The sequence below is a fragment of the Bombus fervidus genome, chromosome 16 (genome assembly GCF_041682495.2).
Source record: "Bombus fervidus isolate BK054 chromosome 16, iyBomFerv1, whole genome shotgun sequence".
Classification (NCBI taxonomy): Eukaryota; Metazoa; Arthropoda; class Insecta; order Hymenoptera; family Apidae; genus Bombus; species Bombus fervidus.
Window position 1 is genome coordinate 5,465,455 of NC_091532.1, and position 21,013 is coordinate 5,486,467.

Genomic DNA, 21,013 nt, shown 5'->3' on the forward strand with positions numbered 1-21,013 from the left:
ACATTAAAATATTTACATTATAGATTAAGAACCAACGCACTCGTGCGCACAACTTCACACCGCTGTAGAAAAGCGCGATATTGCATCGATTGTGTGCCTATGTGTATCAAGCCTAAATTTATATGTTCTTTATCTTATCCATAGTTGTATTGGTTTAACACCGGTAGCACAGGCCACGGCCACGGATACCGCAGGCACAATCTGGAATATAGAGGTTGAAAGCTCCCGTGGTGGGAGTAAAGCTCATGATGTCGAGAGTTGTGCTTTACAGGTCGGCCGCTACCATGGTGCGTCGATCTATTTTTTAGAATTTTGCATATAGCGCCATCCTACGGTGAGAATAATAACTACATACACTGAAGGTAAAGAATATAAACTGAATTAAGTGACTTGATAATCTTTCATAATTTATTTAAAATACTTATACAGTATTTCGTCCGATACGGAAAAATGTTATTTAATATTAATTATGTGAACCATCAATAAGTATTATTATTTCGATTAAAAAAAATACAATTTTTGAATCAAATATATTTTTAATTCATTTATTGTATGTACTTATTATATATATATTATACGCATATATTGGAAAATAAATTTGTTTTTAAGTTTTGTTTAATTCATTAAAAATGTTGTAACTATTAATACTGTACTATGTAATGCTTTCCGTTTGCAACGAAAATGCTCGTTCTTCACTACGACAACAGATAGCTTTTACTATATTCGCTCTAATTTGGTCGACGATTTGGCACAATACATGGCCATGGCGTATTGAATTGAAATTTATTATTATCAAATAATTATGATTATAATTGTACGGCGGGAAACCGCAACCACGCTTCAGCCTGCTTACCAACTGAGGATATATAGATGGATTTACCGACATAACACATTGATATTGCAGGTTGTAGACACGAGATTGTGCTACACAACAAATCCTAACAAATGAATCAAGGCGCCATACCGCGGACAAGTGGGCGAACATTGTCCAGTCACTAAGAGTCTGGCTCTGCTTACCCCTTACAGCGGTAGTTACCAGACTTTTGCATACGATAACAACGAGTATATACCGGTATCGGTACATTTTTACCGATGATTGAAATCAGCCGGAGGTGTAAACAGTGTTATATGAATTCGTATTGTAACTTTAGCAATGTTAATCGCATGCAGAATCTTTATCAATATAATGAGCACATGGAAATTATTACAGCGTCGGTGTTACGATCTACTTTCATATAAATATTCGCTATTAGTGATATTGACAGCATTTACTTGCATATTTATCGGAATTGTTCATTTTGGAGAGGTTAGGAATTTCATTTTCCCCGTTGTTTTTCTATCTATCTATTTTGTTGATTATTAAAAATTTGTGTTTTATTGTTATCCATAGAATATATTTTATTAATTAATTAAGTGTAAGATAATATTTTAATATAAATGTCAAATTTGCATGTAAATTTCGAGTTACTGAATTTCTTAAATTCAAAATAAAAATTTTTATTCTAATTAAATACTAACGTTTCAGATGTGGATAACATGGAGCAAAGAGAAATACGAAGCAGTGTTCCATTCTTTCAATGATAATATATTAGGTATCTCTTTCCAAAAAAAATTATGCCAACATGTTCCAATAGATGTTGTATATACATGGGTCAATGGTTCAGATCCAGTCTTCTTAAAAAATCTTAAAGAGCATGTTCCTATCATGGACGTTAACACAGCTGCTTCCAGATTTAGTGATAAAGATGAATTAAGATATTCATTACGTTCATTGGAAATGTATGCACCTTGGGTGAGACACGTGTATATTGTTACAAATGGTCAAATACCAAGTTGGTTAGATATGGATAATCCTAAAGTTACACTTATTACTCATGAAGATATATTTTTAAATAAAAGTGATCTTCCAACATTTTCTAGTCCAGCTATTGAAAGTCATATTCATAGGTAGTATCATATCCATTATACAATAGCAGTCATAACAGTTTATATTATCTAGTTAATAGCTATTTGCAATCTTCTTAACAATGTAATTTTTTACTTTTGCAGAATTCCTGGAATTTCAGATAAATTTTTATATTTTAATGATGATGTAATGCTAGGAGCAGAAGTGTGGCCAGAAGATTTTATTACACAAGCAAGTGGCCAAAAAGTGTATCTTGCATGGTGGGTTCCTGATTGTTCAGATGTTTGTCCTTGGGCCTGGGTGGGTGATGGATCATGTGATCCTGCTTGTAATACAACATTATGTGAATTTGATGGTAGCACTCATTGTTTATATTTGTTTTGAAATAACAACTATTAAAAAATTTAATGACCTAGCGATATGTGTAAACTTAAACTAGTATCATTAATCTTTTTTACAGGAGGAGATTGCGATAGCACACCAGTTCCTACTGACAGTGAAGCTCTCGAGGAAGAGGGAGACTACCCACACAAACTTTTACAAGATCCTCTAGAAGATACTAACTATGGATTAAAATTTTTAAATATCTTTAGAAACAGAAGTATAAGTACTATGTGGAATGATAAACAATTGTCTATTCAACAAACATTCCCAAATACAGTCACAAATCTAAAGATGCATGTAAATAACTCTTATAATTTCAAAAATAATAATTACGTGAGTTCCATTGAAAGATATTTTAATGAACAATTGAATGAAAATGATCAAACCGTACCAACCCAAAAATCGATGATATCAAAAATGATAAATAATATAAGACATCAAACATTGAACGTTACTGAGAGACGTCTGCAATTGAAACGTTATTTAAATGATGATATCATGAACTTACCACAAGTTAGTAGTACCACAAAAGCTAATCATAAATCGACTCATTCTGATCAATGGAAACTTCGAACAAGACAACTTGATACATATGCCGAATCTTTGCTATATGTGAATAGAATATATAATATGGCATATGGTTTCGAACGTAGAAGAGTACCCGCTCATATGCCTCATCTAATAGATAAATGGATCGTTGCTGATATGCAACAAAAATTCGAGCACGAATTTAGAAAAACATCTAGCCATAAAGTTAGAAACTCCGAGGATATGCAGTTTGCTTTCTCTTACTTTTACTTTCTAGCTAGTGAAAAACGGAAAGTACCAATTGAAGAAATATTTGATACATTTGATACGGATAAATCAGGGTAGTTATACTATTTTAAAATAATAGTAATAGAAAAAGAAAGAAAATAACAGAAGTATTATTCAAAATAGTAATTCTGTTTCAGCACTTGGTCAGATAGAGAAATCAGGACTCTTCTATCTAGACTTTATCCGCTTCCTCTTGATTATAGTCTAGTCGTTGAATTTGAAAATGCAATAACGAATTGTTCAAATCATATAAAAGTTACTAAAGTATTAAATCCACCACCTGGAGAAAGATATTTGGATTCATCTCTTGTGAGCAAACACTTTGTAAACTTTACATAATACTTAAATCTAAAAAGAATATCTTCTATTTATAATAATTTATGTTTTTATAGCCAATTGTAACTAAGGAATTGATAGCAAAATGCGAAACGGTTTCACGAAAAGTTAAAGACAAATTCAGTCAAGAAAAGCTTTACCCACACGAAATAATTAAAGCTGGAAGAAATGAAATATTCGAAATGTTAACAAGCAACGTATCTTTAACAGTACAACTGTTAGACGAGATACGTAGAGATCCAAAGTAAGTAATTGTAATCATTTTTATATTGTTAGGATTTAACGATAAATAGAATAGAATAATTTTACTTTGATTTTAGAAAATTTATTTGCTTAAATGACGATATGGATCCCCTTCGACGTTCTGAGAACGAAATAGTTCGGGCATTACTGAACGATTTTTATCGCTCACTCTATCCATTACGCAGTACTTTTGAATTACCTTTGCAATATCGAAATCTTTTCACTCATCGACATAAGCTCCTTGAGTGGAGAACTAATCGAACAAGGGCCAGAAATCTGTTGTTATGCCTTATCCTTTTATTACTTCTTACAACTTTCTATCACTTATTTTATCATCAAGTGCGTCGATTATTCAGAATACGAACATTACCCATATTACTCGTTTAAGTCTAAGGTACAAATGCAAAAATAGGATAAATATATTGATATCTTTTAAACAGGGCAACATTTTCTAAATATTTTATGTAATATAGGATTGTGTTTTATACAGATAATTCCCATACAAATTTGTACTATTTTAACAGATAATTCATATATTTTATTGTGTGTTTTACATCTACAAGTCCATCCACAATTTAGAAGTGATATTTGGAGAAACAAAATACAAATCTCTTTGTTTGTTTTAAAAAATTCATTTAGAAGGTAACATTCATTGCTAAGAATCGATACTTTATAAGGTATCATGTATAATAAGGTATGAACAAATAGATATTTAGTGTCGCGTTAAAATTAAGTAAAACGTTCCTGTGATATTGATAAAGTACTGATTGTCTTTGTTTATTTCTCTCTTAACAAAATGGAAGATTAGATCTCATAAATTTTTCTCCAAGATGAGTGTATCATGATATGTATATTAACTTTACACTGAGATTTGAGAAGTTATATAAGATTTAAAAAATATATAGCAATTTTAAAGTGTTATTAGTTTATAGTATTTTAATATTTCTCTATTCTGATGTGTAGTACAATTTTTTACTAGAAAATTACCCGGTTAATAATTGTTGAAGATATGAAATGTACCAAATTTGTACTTACTGTTAAAATAATAAGGATATTATTATTGAAGTAGAATGCCATTAAACTGAATGTCTTTTTAATTTCGCTGTTTGTATTTATTTTATTTCCAGAAAACCGTGTATGTACATAATTTGATTCGAATAAAGTTATTCATCTTACTAGTTGTACATTATTTATACACAACTCAAAAAAAGAGATAAAAGATATTTTATAGACCATAAAATGTTAATGTTTGTTTGAATCATATATTGAGTATATAATAAAAGGAGCTCATTTCTATCGCACGTGTGCATAGGTCATGATCGAATGACATCGCTTGGACTTGTCTAATCGTTCTTCGATCTTTATGTTTTCCTTGCGAATTAACTTATGGAAATTTTGATCCTGATTTATCTTCAACGGCAAATTCTCTTGCAAGACAGTAATATATTAAACGTACTGTTCTCGTTTACTATGCATGTATTGTGAATTATGAAAGTATTTGAACATAGATTGAAGCAGAATAAGTTTCCAAAAAGTGAATCAAATGACTTAAGACTTTTTGAAAAGTTAGAAGAATTAGTTTACTAAATGATGGGTAAAAGAAAGTATTGAAAAAATTGCCACTGCTTAGAATTGCAAGGAAAATGGTAAGGTTCGCTTTTTACAATGTTTTTATTTGTGTCCGTAGAATAATTCTGGAAGAAACGGCCAATTCAATTATTTTATATATAAAATTGATAGATGGCATTAGCAACTGGCTGACTCGCTTTGCAGTTGACGTTAGAAAATTCGAATACGTAAAGTAAATTCGTGCATATTTGCTAGAAACAAAAGAACATGTAACTAACTTTTTTTTTATATCACACGTGTCAAAATTAATTTCATTTCTTTAATTATGTGTATGATATACGTATTACCTTAAAACTGTAATACGCCTTTTAGTGTTTATGATAAATTTAATGTTCCAACCTAAAAGTCAACAATGATTGGTTTTCTCACAAAGATAATGACTAAATTTCGTTTTGGGGCACCACTTTTCTTAGTAGATAGTAATCAATAAATAGAAACAAAGTACGATAGTTTTAAGTGTCGCAAATCAATATTTTGTTAGTTATACATTGTTCAAGTTTGGGGTAATATTATATAGAAGTATTTATGTAATTAGAAATATTGATATCTCACCGATTTGGATGATTTTTTAATATATTGCAGAAATCGATATATTGACCAACTTTTTTCTATAGATATAAGACCCGATTGGCCTTAGTTTCCGAGATATTTACAAACATAGCTGCTGTTGATCCCACTACATTGAGCTGTGATTATAATTATATATTCGATAACTATATTCGATATATTCATAATGATGTTTATTCGTAAATTTCAGTACCAAATGGAGAAATATGCAGGTCTTTTGATTTCAAGTTTTAGGTAGCACCGAAAACGTGGATGCGCTCCCTTTGATACACAGAGACGTAACAAATCTTTGTTACTCAGCACGCTTCCACGAGATTCTATTATAATTTAACTACTTTGGTTGTATCGCATGCTGTGAAGGCTATCTATGCCTGTGGGTAATTCACTGAAAATATTCTATAATGCTTTAAATAATATTACGATATTTCTATTAAATTTAATTTAATTTAATTTTTATTAATTTCATTATTCTATCAAATATTTTTAAAACACATGTATATATAATAAAATTATAGTAATTTTTTAAGAAGCCATACGTTTCGAGAACGTTCGAGATTAGTTTCATTTACAGTAAAGTGATAAAACGTGTTTAAAAAAGAGCAAAGCGAAATTTAATTAAAAATATGGAGAAAATAAAAAATTATTTAAGAATTTTTATAGTCGGATATCTCTCAGTATATAGAGGTTTAAAGGTATTATAAGTTATAGTATTATATATTACTGTATAATAGTATTTTATATATATTTTTTTAATTTTTTTTTTTGTTTTAGTAAGGATAAATAAGATTTCATAATTTCATTACATTTGTTTCATTTTGTTACTTCACTCGCATCGTTTCTAAACGTCTAACATTTCTCGTTTCCTCGATAAAATTTTAGTCGAGTAGGTATAACATGTTATTTATACACATACGCTTTCGAAGTCGTAACAAATTCATACAAAATGATTTCTGTATTCCTTGCTTTTTATTGTACAATAGCATGTATGGATGTTTTGTGTATTTTCGTGTAAACACAAGCGTCCTAAAATCGAAGCATGAAAGATATAAATCTAAAATTTGCTTTAAATAACGCTACTTTTGAATATTTCTAATTGTTTCCACTCGCTTGTGCCATATATTTAGTATTTAGAAAACTTTCGCAGATTCATGTCACAATCATATTGCGTCTTGTCATGACTCCGATATCTCTTGTTTGTCTAAAGGAGGACAATTCATATGCCGGAGATTTCGCGGGCCAACCATGCCTTCTTGTACTCTTGCGCATTCGCTCAACCATATTGCAACACTAGCTACTTCTTCAGCTGATAGACGAGATCCAATACCTAGTATCGAATTATAACAGAAATCTTATGAAAATTAATGTAATAATAATCACAGCAAAGGACTGGTTTTGTAAAGGAATCTCAACATAAAAGCTCCAGATAATTTTGTAAGAAACTTGAAATTTACAAAGAATCATAAACGTAACACAAATAAACCCGAGCAATTTTACAACTCGGCTTGTATATATGTATGTATATCAGTTTGTAATATAATTAAAGATTCTTTGTTATCTCACCAGGAACATTTGGATAGTACTTGAGCAATTTTGCGTCTATAACCTTCTTCTTCTTTTTCCTTTCAACCCTATCTTCCGTATTTCGTATACTCTGTTTCTCGCTATAACTTTCTGCTGAAGTACTACTAGTCACACTTTTTGCAGATGCGTTTTCACCTTTCAACTTTTGTCCATTAGATCCCGATCTCTTGCTTGACTCGACATTGCTAGCGGATATTTCGTTAGGTTCTATTTGAGAAGTTTCTTTGCTAGAGAAATCTTGTTTCGCTTCATCTTCGACCATCTTCTTCTGGCTAGCGTAACTTTCGCTTAATTGCGGCGTTATATCAGCTGTAGAAGAATATTTTTGTAAATTATGTAACAAATGTGCGAACGAAATAATTTCTGGTAAGAATGTACTTCTCGAAGAGTCTGTGTCCTTTCTTGATATCAATTCTAAGTCTAAATTCGCGTCAGCTTCCGTGTCTTGGCTCGTAGCTGAACAAACCCGATCTATAGAAAATTTTCTTTTGCTCGATTCTTGATTTTCTGAATATTCAGAATCGTATATAATGAATTCTGTCGGATCCTCGTCGCTAGGATCTCTTTCGCTCCCGTCACAACAAAGTCCAGCTAAATATCTGGAAAAATGTTATTATTAATAAATTAATTTAATGTATATCTTCCATAAATTCCTATATGTATAATCCTATAAATGTCCTATAAATATCATTCATATCTTTTTCAACGTCCTATATAGGTACATTCTTCTTCCCTTCAATTTTGTGTTTTATAGCTGCATAATTTATTACCTATATCAATATGTATTATACATTCTGTAAGTTTTGTATATACCCATATATCTCCAGAAAGAATGTAACTGGAACCATAGCAGATCCACCATCAGGTTCGTGAGTGAATAACTCGCAAATCATAGTCATTGTTTCAAAGAGGCTGGAACCTAAAAGTCCAACAGCGATTGCCAAGAATTTTTTCACTTGGCATTTTCGTCGAAATTTCCCGATCATCAAGATCAAATTTAGATCCCGACGATCCAAACACAAGCAGTCCCATAGCCTTAGTATCGTTTCCACAGGCAACGTTTTATTGTAATCTGTTCAAGAAATATTATTTTTCAATGTCGGTAAAAGATGCTTATCTAAATACACAGTTTAAAACCTTCTCCACCCAGATCACAAAGTTCTACTTTTAAAAAATAATAACTAAGAGTTATTTTATATTACATATTTTGTTTAACATACCTAAGAAATATCTAAATATTTGATATTAATAATTGATAATTCTATGTCCAGTTAATAAGTAATTATATTTAATATAATAATTTTATTCATTAGCATCAATAATTAGTAATTAGAATAATTGTATGTATTAGTGATTAGTATGAATATAAAACACAGACCAAAAAGAACCAGTGGTATTAAATATTAAATATGGATAATCAATCAAAAATAATATATTCAAACAGTTAATAAAAAATTCTATGTTGCTCCAACAATTCATATACCTATATATATGTATTTGAATAATTATTATCGATACCTCCAAATTGTCGAAGTAAAATCCTCAGAAAACCGAGAGTCAAACCGGAAACGGTATTCGGTGGTGGATATTCCAATCTTAATTTCGTCGGTGGTTCCTCACCATTGGCCAACGCTCGAAAATACGAGCTAGACCATCGAAGTAAATCGTACGGTTGCGTTCGAATAGCCGCCTTGCAGAATTCCTTCAGAATTAATGGCAAACTCGGTGGCACGATAACTTCATGTTCTGAAACTGATTGTTCTGCAACAGACATATTTTTCAATTTTTCAAAATTCAACAAATTATTCGTATATTAAGTACTGTAACTTTTGAAAAAGGAACGAGAGTAAAATCTTAAGAGGAAATGCTAGTTGATACGAAGTGAAACTATGATTAACTTGAATATCGTAGTACATTACGTCAAGTATACTGTTTGTTGCCATTTCGCGGGGTTTCGTCGTCTAGGAAACAACATCGATGAAAAGTGATCAATTCGTGGTAGGAATAGTGTCGCTCACCTTCACTAGCATTCTATTTAACCCACTTGTATTCTTTTGGTCATCTTCAATCCAATTGTAGTTTTCTAATATGAAGAAGTATTTCAAGATAGATATGAAAGAATTGCTATTAATGTGTATCATTTTTTCGTTTAATTTTATGTTAAATATTTTCTTAAAATATTAATAAAGGTTTTCGTTTGCTAAAGTACGAATAAGATTAAAATATAAACATTCAACGGTCACAATTAGATTAAATATATACAACTCGTTAAGAACACCGACGAGGTGCTAAGAAGAATTGATCGATAAAGAAGTTCTCTTTTTGTTATTGTTATCATTCGTCAAGTTGAAAAGCTTTATCCTTTGGTTTTACATATAATATTATTAATAATAAAATTAAATTATATATATATTTTTTCAATATCAATAAATACCAAAATATTTATTAAAGTACTTCATTTCATACAAAATAATCAAAAATAAAAATAAAAATATCTCTAGATATATGTAGTAGAATAATTATATTTAGCACATTAACAGCAGTTGTTGCAATATATATTATTTTTTTTCATTCAAATTAATAATAATAACTAGTAGAAATATTTTTCGATTACTAATGTATAATAATATAATTAATATATGTTTATGTATTCATATTTAAAATCGAACTTACTTAACTTTATTGCCTTAATTAGAGAAAAAACATTACAATTTTTTACTTCAGAATTTCTATGAAATTACTGACAGCAAATGTATTTTATTCAGATTTATGTACATGTGAATTATTAGTCAACATAAACATAAAAAATTTATTTAGAATACTTTGAGACGACATTTGTTATCCAGTGACAAAATTATTTACAGATATACATATGCTTGCATACAATATAACTCGTTTAAAATAAGTTCAAATATTCCCTCTGTTAATGTGACGTAAAGGAAAGATGCTTATAGATGGCGTCATTTTCATGATTTTGGAGGGACAACGCTATTAGATATGGCAGCAATTCGTGTTATGCGTTTGTGGACGTCACAGTGGAAATACCGGGTCTAATGCACCAATAATCGTAATTAAGTTAAGTGCGTATTTACACACACATTAAATTAACCGAATTCAATTTTTACATACAAGAAAATAAATATTTTCGAACAAAAAAGAGAAATGTCGAAACCAGACGAAAATGCGGACACAGGGGACACAGGAGATAATTCTAATGGATCTTCGGCCGAGACCACGTCGTCCCGAGGTGGTGATTTCGAAACAAAACTTGAAACCGATCGTAGTAAACGATTCGATTATTTACTAAAGCAAACTGAAATATTCTCACACTTTATGACAAATAATCAGAAGGACAAAGCTGGGAGCCCCTTAAAGATCAAAGCTGGGAGACCCAGAAAACAGCCAGAGACCCAAGTGAAATTCGATTCTGGTGACCATAGACACCGTAAGACGGAACAAGAAGAAGATGAGGAATTGTTGGCTGAAAGTAACGCCAGTGTCGCGCCCACCACTCGTTTCGAATCATCTCCACACTACATTAAGTCTGGTGAGTTACGAGATTATCAAATACGAGGCTTAAATTGGATGATATCTCTGTATGAGCATGGTATCAATGGTATCTTGGCAGACGAAATGGGTTTGGGTAAAACTCTACAGACTATCTCATTACTGGGATATATGAAACACTTTAGAAACATTCCTGGCCCACACATAGTCATTGTTCCCAAGTCTACGTTAGCTAACTGGATGAATGAATTTAAAAAATGGTGTCCTTCGTTGAGAGCAGTTTGTCTCATAGGAGATGCAGAAACTCGAAACACTTTTATCAGAGAGGTTATGATGCCTGGAGAATGGGATGTTTGTGTAACATCCTATGAGATGGTTATAAAGGAAAAATCAGTGTTTAAGAAGTTCAATTGGCGTTACATGGTAATTGATGAGGCTCACAGAATAAAGAACGAAAAGTCCAAGTTATCCGAGATTCTAAGGGAGTTTAAAACTGCTAATCGCCTTCTGTTAACAGGAACACCTCTACAAAATAACCTTCATGAACTGTGGTCTTTGCTCAACTTTTTATTACCAGATGTGTTTAATAGTTCAGATGATTTTGATTCTTGGTTTAATACTAATAGTTTCTTAGGTGATAATTCATTAGTCGAGAGATTACACGCTGTCCTTAGACCATTCCTTTTGAGACGTTTAAAATCTGAGGTAGAAAAAGGACTGAAACCTAAAAAAGAAATCAAGGTCTACATTGGTCTCAGTAAAATGCAGAGAGAATGGTATACCAAGGTACTTATGAAGGACATAGATATAGTTAACGGTGCTGGAAAAATTGAGAAGATGAGATTGCAGAACATCTTGATGCAGCTGCGTAAATGTTGTAATCATCCATATTTGTTTGATGGTGCAGAGCCTGGACCACCTTACACAACTGATGAACATCTTGTTTATAATTGTGGTAAAATGGTTATCTTAGACAAACTATTGCCAAAATTGCAGCAACAAGAGTCACGCGTTCTTATATTTAGTCAAATGACCAGAATGTTAGATATTTTAGAAGATTATTGTCATTGGAGAGGATTTCAATATTGCCGTTTGGATGGCAACACAGCCCACGAGGATAGACAACGTCAAATCAACGAATACAACGCACCGGGAAGCGAGAAGTTCATTTTCATGCTGTCGACTCGTGCGGGTGGTTTAGGTATTAATTTAGCAACAGCGGACGTTGTTATTATTTATGATTCCGATTGGAATCCACAAATGGACTTGCAGGCGATGGATCGAGCTCATCGTATAGGTCAACAGAAGCAAGTTCGCGTATTCAGGTTCATCACAGAAAATACCGTAGAAGAAAAAATCGTAGAACGTGCGGAAGTTAAATTACGTTTAGATAAGCTAGTTATTCAACAGGGGCGATTAGTGGACGCGAAGCAAACAGCGTTGAATAAAGACGAAATGTTGAACATGATCAGGCACGGTGCAAACGAGGTATTTGCATCGAAAGACAGCGCCATCACGGACGAAGACATAGACACTATACTTCAAAAAGGTGAAGCTAAGACCGAGGAAATGAAGCAGAAATTAGAAAGTCTAGGTGAATCTTCTCTGCGTAACTTTACTGTGGACGCACCCACGGATTCCGTTTACCAATTCGAAGGTGAGGATTACCGCGAAAAACAAAAGATTCTTGGAATAGGTAACTGGATAGAGCCACCGAAACGCGAACGTAAAGCCAATTACGCGGTCGACGCTTACTTTAGAGAAGCTCTCCGAGTATCAGAGCCAAAAGCCCCGAAAGCACCTAGACCACCAAAGCAACCGATAGTCCAAGACTTCCAGTTCTTCCCGCCACGATTATTCGAATTACTTGATCAAGAGATATATTACTTCCGGCAAACGGTAGGGTATAAAGTTCCAAAAAATCCAGAGCTTGGATCAGATGCTGCTAGGATCCAAAAAGAAGAACAACGTAAGATAGACGAAGCTCAACCATTAACCGATGAAGAAGTTGCGGAGAAAGAGAAACTGCTTACTCAAGGCTTCACGAACTGGACAAAGAGAGATTTTAATCAATTCATAAAAGCTAATGAAAAATATGGTCGTGATGATATTGAGAATATAGCCAAGGAAGTAGAAGGAAAAACTCCTGAAGAAGTGATGGAGTACTCGGCTGTTTTTTGGGAAAGGTGTCATGAATTGCAGGATATTGATAGGGTAATGGCTCAAATCGAACGAGGAGAAGCAAAAATACAGAGACGAGCCGGGATTAAGAAAGCCTTAGACGCCAAAATGGCAAGGTACCGTGCACCTTTTCATCAGTTGAGGATAGCGTATGGTACAAACAAAGGTAAGAATTACACCGAGGAGGAAGATCGATTCCTCGTGTGTATGTTGCACAAACTTGGCTTTGACAAGGAAAACGTATATGAGGAACTTCGTGCCACGGTCAGATCGGCGCCACAATTTCGTTTTGACTGGTTCGTAAAGTCTCGTACAGCTTTAGAACTTCAGCGGCGATGCAACACACTAATTACGCTCATCGAGCGCGAGAATCAAGAGTTGGAGGAGCGAGAGAGACAAGAAAGGAGAAAGAAAGGCGGCAGTATTGGTGCAAAACCTGCGTCCAAGCGAAAACAAGAGAACCTGCCAGCTCCGCAAGATAAACCGCGGAAAAAGAAGAAATAAAAAACTTAAACGGAGATACGTTTAAGTTATCATTTGGGAAAAAGAATTTAACCACGATATAATAATCTTTCCATCGTTCATCCCGCAAACATTAAAACGATCTGTCATCGTTTAAATTTAAGAAGAACCTGTAAACTTTTTTGCAGTTTCGCCACTTTTTCATTCCTCTGCAAGATTCACATTTCAATATGATTACGTTTGACTCGCTTTTTCTTAATAACCACCGATAAATATTTGGAGTTAACGGAAGCAAGCAACTAACAGAGTAGAACAGAAAAACGGCTTAAATTTCGTTTTGCGGCGAATTTTTCATTTTTTTTTTTTTTTTTTTTTTCTTTTTTATAATGTACGATAGTTTCTGGCGAGAATGTCCAAAATGTTGGTTTTATATATCAATAACTTTTAAAGTAACGCTTCTCGCAAATTAAAACTAGTTATTTTTAAATTCTACTCGTCAAAACCTATCGTACATCATGAAAAAAAAGTCAGAAATTCAGTCTATTGCAAAACGAAGTTCAGCCGGAGAACGTATTTGTTAATATCGTTAATAAACGTATTATTGTAATAAATGGATTTTCATATGTGACATTAAGAATCATAGCTTTTATATTTATATGTACCGAATGATCTATTTCGATTCATCTTATGAATGTCAAAGTGGTGCTTGTTTCTGACATTGATGAAGTTAAAGGAAAGCGAGGTTTTTTTATACATATATATATTATAATTATCATAGAAATGTTAGAGTCAATAGCGTGTATGTATTGCATATAAATCACATACGTACCTTGATTTAATTTTATATAATTGTAATGCAATATTACGTGAACGATTTTATTTATTTGCTATGATTTTAAAAGGCATTGTAATTCGTTTTACGAATAAATACCATGTGCCGTTTCATATGAAAACCTAAAGTGTTTAGTTGTTGATTATTAATCACCTTATGTAAAATTGAAATGACGATAATTAAGATACGATCGTGGTGGATTAGAATATGAAGATTATGAACGATAGAAAACATAATCAATTCTATTTTCATGTTTTTGAATATGTGATTATATGTATAGAGTATCAGAATTCTTAGTACTGAGTGAAGAAAAGATATTTAGGTTTATATATAATATTAGGTTTATTTGTGTTTAAATCAAATGTAATTATGAATAATATAATATCGTAATCATACATACATACGTATATTAATTTAAACGATGAATGTATTATTATTCGTATAGTTTAGGAAATCGATTATCGAAATGAGATAAATCACAAATTCTTTGTTGAACAATCATCGATTTTTAAAGTATATAGATGAAACATTTAAAAATGATTATAAATACGATTACATTTCAAAAACTTACATTCTCTTCGTACAACAATTTGAAAAAGGTATTATAACATATATATCAGCGTTTATATGGAAATGCTTAAAAAGCAATTTTAAAATTATTATTTTATTCATTTTCTAGAAGAATTTTTTATATTCTAATTTTCATTAATCCAGTTATTGGATACGATTTACAAGAGAACAAAGCATTGTTACTTTTAAATGCATCGGAAAGTCGAATTAACCGATAATCGGTAAAATATGCATACAAGAGTTTCGTGGTAAATTCAACAACAAAAAATTGTTCATTAATCGTGTACATACAATCATTATTCTACTATACTAGTATTTTATAACTGTATTCGATGACATATTACTAGAAATTATTGATTTTACAAGATCACAAAAAGAAGATATTTTACTCAGTATGATAATAATATCATAATTTAATATATAATTTAGTATATATATCAATAAGATAGTTATATATTTTTATAAATGTATACTAATTATTAAAAAATATTGATTAACTATATCATGAATTTATAAAAGTACTATAAGAAACGTAGGAAACATATAGAAATATGACTGTTTTTCTTAAAATAAAACCGTAAAAGGTATTTTTTTAAAATAAAACAGAGTTCTTATTGCTGCATTATATCAATGTTAAGAGAGACAAATTTCAAATAAACTTAACAAAATAGAATAGGACTGTTAATAGAATCTTTTTTTATTTGTTTTTTGGATCACTTTTTAAGGCCCCGGAGTTCGTCATTATCACCACAGAATATATGTAATATTATAATCATATATGTATCTCGAATTTGATGTTATATTTAAAATCTACTTAGACTGAGAGAACTATTTTTCTTCCGATCATAATAAAACTCCTGTTTAATTAAACGACTTTCCTTACAAAGCAAATAAAATAATCAAAAACCATAATTGTTTCTTATTATTATTCTATACCTATGTTTGAATTCATAAAACAAAAGGGATCCTTAAACAATTTTTTTTTTCATTGTCTTTAATTTTGTAACAATGTAGAATATCATTTGAGTAATAATGCAGCTGACAATTTTTGTTATCCCGTTTTTTTCTAGATGTAAATTTTCCACCATTTTTTATCAATAAAATGCTTCAAAGACAACAAAATAAGCTACAGAATTATTGTTTTAAACAATAATGATCATTTATAAGAAAACAATTTCGTATAAACATATGAACAAATCCTAATTTTTATATACGATCTTAATTGCACATTCATAATAACAGATTACATGTAATCAATATTGCCAATTAAAAATACTCGTATGTTACATCAAAGGGAATACAGCAAAATTCGCAAGAAACTGAAGTGTCCCAGTTTATAGTAATTGCTCATCTTATCCTATTCTTTTTATTTTTGTCACTTTTCTTTATATTTTTTTATTTTTTTCTGTTTTTAATATTTTTTTTAATATATTGCTATCTTATTCTATTACACATACTTTCGGAAATCTTACAACAACATTGTTCTGTCTGAAATTAATCGGCAGTAGAGTATATTTAGTTTACAGTGAATATATATTCATCATTCGGTAATTACAATTATTAGAAATAATGTGACTCCTCTGTAGCATTATTATAAATCACCTATGGCAAGGAGCGGCTCAAGTTCTTTCAATATACCTATATATATATATGTATATATATAGTTTTCTTCTTTTTCTTTTTATTAAAATTATCAAATAATTAAAACAAGAGTTTTATAAACAAATACATTAATAAGAAAGACACGCACTTAATAGAATGAATTAATAAATGTAATAAATAAAATTCAATGACACCAGTGACTCCTTAAACAGCGTATCAATGGGCTTAATTAAAAAATATGAAAATATAAATTTATATTTCTGATCAATTACGTTTCTTGTTGTGTCAAATCACGATATACGATCGTCAAAAGTTGGTGTCTCTATGAATTCATCATTAAACTTCACTTCCTAGTATACATATATTATTGCAAGTAATCACTTGACTTTATTATTATCCTAAGATTTAAAGGATTATATCCATCTACATTTTGAAATTTGCAATAATAGCAATAACAATAGTAATACTGGTAAATTATATGGCGCGGTAAGCAATTTTTTCATCCCGCTTACGTATCTATTACATGTATGTATATATAATATCTGTTTATATATATAAATAGATATATATGTATGTATGTATAATACATACATATATATGTATGTATATTTGTGTGTATGTATATATATATACTATATATATTTCTTCCTACCTAATACATATACTACAATTTATTATCCGAAATCTACAACTTGATTATAATTTTTTTTCTGCGATACCAAGAGATTCAGTATGTACGCAGTATTCACTTGCACGATATTTTTTCTTTTTACAATTAATATTGTATTAAACTTTTGGTGAATTTCGATTATATTTGTAGATAATAATTATAACTATGCATGCTTAGAATAATTATTTATTTGGAATTTTTTCAGATTTTTTCCAAGTAAGTGTGCACATAAAAATTCCTAAATTTTTTTTTGTTATATATCATTTTATTTTTAGTGTTTTTGCAAGAAACCGAACTCCTTGCAAAGATATACCACTTATCATTTTATCGTTCTTACGTACTTTTCATTACATACATAGTACGAGTCTAAGAGAGAGAGAAAGAGAGAGAGAGAGACAGAGAGACAGAGACAGAGATTTTACTCAAATTCAGTAATGTTTAGAAACAATCAACTGAACTAATCTTATTAGTTAACATTATAAAATATGTAATTGTAATATATTCCAAGATATATTAGCACATATCATAGTCTTAATAATAATAGTTACTATAACAACGGTTCGATATTCACTGAAGAGCATGGGACACACAACATGTTTAATAAATAAAATGTGTATACTATTTTAATAATAAAGGAGTGTATGCGTTTGAAAATAATAAGTAAAATTATCGACATTGTATCGCAGAAATTGAATTATAAGTTTAGTAAACGAACTTATAGTGTAATCATGTATTCATAAATGAAATTCTTTAATTAAAGCAAATTTAAAATCTAAAAAACTCTCGAAAAACAACAAAACATTACGAAATTATGTCTTGTATTTTAAAATTTACCTATAAGTTCGCTGTCATAAAAGTTTCTCTAAACTAAAAATCATAAATTTATTTTGTGACCATTATATAAAGTTATTTCAGTAAAAAATAAAAAGTTTCAAACGTAAGTTAATTATACGTTAACAGGTACTTAAACTGCGACGTAATAATAATAATTAATAACATTAGCGCTGTACCGTTAAGGAGAAATTTTAATTAGTCCACACTATGAACGGCAAGTTATTTGCGGTTTTTTAAAATGCTCCAAAACTTTTGCGACAGATCACAATGATTATAATATCACGCATAAAAATAATTCTAAAATCAATAAAAGTCATTGTGGATAAAACAAATTCAACTGAAAAAGAGAGGTACAAAATAGATAGTGCTGCAAGTATATAGAAATTCAAGACCCTGTCCGTATTCCTTTATAAGCAAGACAAGAGAATCTAAGCGAAAGCTTTAATTCGAAATCAGATGCCTCCAAGGGGGTGGATCGGGGGGTGGAGGCAAAGGGACTGGTTACGGTCGGCAATGACCTCTTTTTCTACCACCTTCGTTGCCATCCTCCTCTTCGCCACCCCTTCTTACTTCAGTGTATCGTTCACCCTTCACACTTACAATCTTATTATCTAAGTAACGTACTAATTTTTTTGGTTCTGTTTTCGGTGCAACTGGACGATGCTCGCGTGAGTCGTCGTCTCTATCAACATAACTATACCGTGCAATGATACGTGATTTCAATTCCTCGTCGTTCACTCTGGCCTTGTTACGACCATTTGGCTGTAGAAGATAATTACGCTATTTTATATCGTTTGACTCATAATTGATTCATTACTATGAAAATGCACGTACATGTATATATACATGTATAAATTTAATAACATTTTAAATTAATAGTATAAGTTTCAAATATCATACAAAAAATAAATTATATATTTTATAAAAAGTGCATACATGTAAAAATAGATACTTACTGTTAAAAAAGTAAGATTACTAACAATACTTTGTCCTGCTTCTTGTCTATGAAGTGCAAGTTGTGCTGCCTTTGCTATATCACCACCAGCAACTGCCAAGCAATGTCTGGCTTCTGCTGGACTTGCAGCTGGGAACATTTCTTGTAAAAGTGCTACTTGATGCCAAGATGATTCCTGATAAATAAGACATTCATGGTTTAAAATAACTAATAGTTACTTCAAAAATAAAGTAGAACGAACTTACTTCTGAAAAATATTCTCCACTAGAATCACTTCCAGCATCACTAGTTTCTGAGAGATGATGAACTCTCATTCTCTGTGTACCAGGAGGTAACAAAGCTGTTAAACTAATATGACTCAAGGGATCTTGAGGTTGGCAATTTTCATTCCCTTTGCTTTCTTGCCGTAGTTTACTTTCAACATCTAATAACCACTTGGACACTGCTTCTTTTTCAATAGTAGAAAACTCAGGAAGACAAGCAGAAACCATTTCACATAATCCATCAACGTCCAAGTCTTCCTCAAGTGCACTTTCTTCTACCATGCTCACCACATAACTCAGGACAATGTCATCTATTAAGCTGGAAGGGATATCTTTATAAAGTACAAAAACACATTAAATGCAGTTATTATATAAGTTCCACATATACATTTGCTGAATTATAAATAAGTTTCACCACTTTTTCTTTCTTGTTTTACCTTAATTGGGCAGTTGGTACCTCCTTCCTCACAAAACTAAATAAAGACTTTTTGACCAATTCTTCCTTTTCATCCATTGTACGATTCATCCTAAAAAATTAATAATAACTAATTCAAGTAAAAGTCATCCATCACTGAAAGATTTCTATATATTTAATTTGATATTTATAAACTCTAAACTATGTTTCAGTTAAATTTATATTCTTTAAAGTAATCAGTTTATTAACAAAAATTAATATTATACAACCTTATTAGAACAATATTTATATTCAATAATATTTCTAAAACAATTTAACAAGTGTCTTTACAAAAAGTCAATGATGACATATAATGTTGTTATTGTTAGAAAAAATTATATTAAGGTGTAAAAGTTTTATTACAAAACATTTACACTGCAAAGGAAAAGCACTTTAAAAATACGTGTCTAACTCTTTTATCAATTTACATAGGAAATAATTACAACAAACTATTAAATATTAATTCACAAATTCTACATTTGCAACATGAATTTTATACACCAAATTGACTTTATTACACAGTACATTAACCGTGTTGAATTTATGCTTAACGTTAAATTTAATTCGCATAGACATTTCATTTGAGAAATTTCGTTTCCGAAAGCTATTGGTCGTCCAGCTACTGTTAACTTTCCAGTTAGGTTAAGAGAAATAAGGCAAAACCAATTACACGTAGTCCAAAACAGGATTGTATTCAAGAACTGACTTTTCTCGAATGTCTTTATCTCGTGCAAGAAATGAGAATAAAATCATTTTTCGTGGTGCATGAGAAAACAGAAAATGAATAAATATCGCGAAGAAAAATGAGAAAGGGAGGAGAAGAAATTGACAGAAAGGTAGTAGCAGCGCCGGTCACATCCAGCTTTTAGCATTTTCGTTCATCGCAGATGAACGAACAATTTCGTAAGATAACATTGACATATTTCATCATAAAAATAGGTGCGAATACGAACCTGATCTTATTCACTTGCTCCAAGTCCCCGGATCGTACTTAAGGTTGAAAACTGATAAAAATTTCGTATACAAACAATGTTGCTCGATTTGACAGTCCGGTGGGACGGGTAGAGATAATGTGGCGCCATCACAGTCCACGACCCACTTCGGGATCAAATCAGCAATCTCAGTGTTGTATTTTAATATTAAAACAACTCAAAATAGAAACAGTTATTCTATAAAATGAAATAATTTTCTACTCAAAATATCGTTTACGATGAATGAAAA

The 21,013-nt window shown here is 31.0% G+C and overlaps 5 protein-coding genes across 8 annotated transcripts in view; 3 read left to right on the forward strand and 2 right to left on the reverse strand.

The window, feature by feature from the left end:
• The first annotated feature begins 987 nt into the window (after positions 1-987).
• Positions 988-21,013, forward strand: part of LOC139995785 (putative fatty acyl-CoA reductase CG8306) — a 91,144-nt gene continuing 71,118 nt past the window's right edge. The window contains exon 1 of the mRNA XM_072019601.1: positions 988-991. The gene's annotated coding sequence lies outside the window, so the exon portion shown is untranslated. The remainder of the gene's footprint in view (positions 992-21,013) is intronic.
• Positions 1,018-4,784, forward strand: Gnptab (N-acetylglucosamine-1-phosphate transferase subunits alpha and beta). 2 transcript variants are annotated; one of them, XM_072019582.1, is made up of 7 exons: positions 1,018-1,306; positions 1,526-1,947; positions 2,050-2,261; positions 2,346-3,159; positions 3,244-3,415; positions 3,499-3,686; positions 3,763-4,784. In XM_072019582.1, the coding sequence occupies exons 1-7, from the start codon at positions 1,154-1,156 to the stop codon at positions 4,070-4,072; spliced, it is 2,271 nt and encodes a 756-aa protein (XP_071875683.1). In that variant the 5' UTR covers positions 1,018-1,153; the 3' UTR covers positions 4,073-4,784. The 2 variants fall into 2 exon arrangements, with proteins under 2 accessions (XP_071875683.1, XP_071875684.1); XM_072019583.1 differs by having other exon boundaries at positions 1,019-1,306; positions 2,367-3,159.
• LOC139995583 (uncharacterized) lies at positions 6,833-9,342 on the reverse strand. 2 transcript variants are annotated; one of them, XM_072019192.1, is made up of 5 exons: positions 8,981-9,342; positions 8,276-8,534; positions 7,841-8,061; positions 7,442-7,771; positions 6,833-7,205 (listed from the first exon to the last, which is right to left on the reverse strand). In XM_072019192.1, exons 1-5 carry the CDS (start codon positions 9,234-9,236, stop codon positions 7,054-7,056), a joined length of 1,218 nt encoding a protein of 405 aa, XP_071875293.1. In that variant the 5' UTR covers positions 9,237-9,342; the 3' UTR covers positions 6,833-7,053. The 2 variants fall into 2 exon arrangements, with proteins under 2 accessions (XP_071875293.1, XP_071875292.1); XM_072019191.1 differs by having other exon boundaries at positions 7,442-8,061.
• Positions 10,474-14,571, forward strand: Iswi (nucleosome-remodeling ATPase imitation SWI). The gene has a single exon (XM_072019581.1). The coding sequence runs from the start codon at positions 10,625-10,627 to the stop codon at positions 13,652-13,654; it is 3,030 nt and encodes a 1,009-aa protein (XP_071875682.1). The 5' UTR covers positions 10,474-10,624; the 3' UTR covers positions 13,655-14,571.
• On the reverse strand, positions 15,732-20,904 carry LOC139995793 (CUE domain-containing protein 2-A). 2 transcript variants are annotated; one of them, XM_072019614.1, is made up of 5 exons: positions 20,746-20,904; positions 19,776-19,865; positions 19,321-19,657; positions 19,077-19,250; positions 15,732-18,882 (listed from the first exon to the last, which is right to left on the reverse strand). In XM_072019614.1, the coding sequence occupies exons 2-5, from the start codon at positions 19,862-19,864 to the stop codon at positions 18,622-18,624; spliced, it is 861 nt and encodes a 286-aa protein (XP_071875715.1). In that variant the 5' UTR covers position 19,865; positions 20,746-20,904; the 3' UTR covers positions 15,732-18,621. The 2 variants fall into 2 exon arrangements, with proteins under 2 accessions (XP_071875715.1, XP_071875714.1); XM_072019613.1 differs by lacking the exon at positions 20,746-20,904 and adding an exon at positions 20,463-20,665.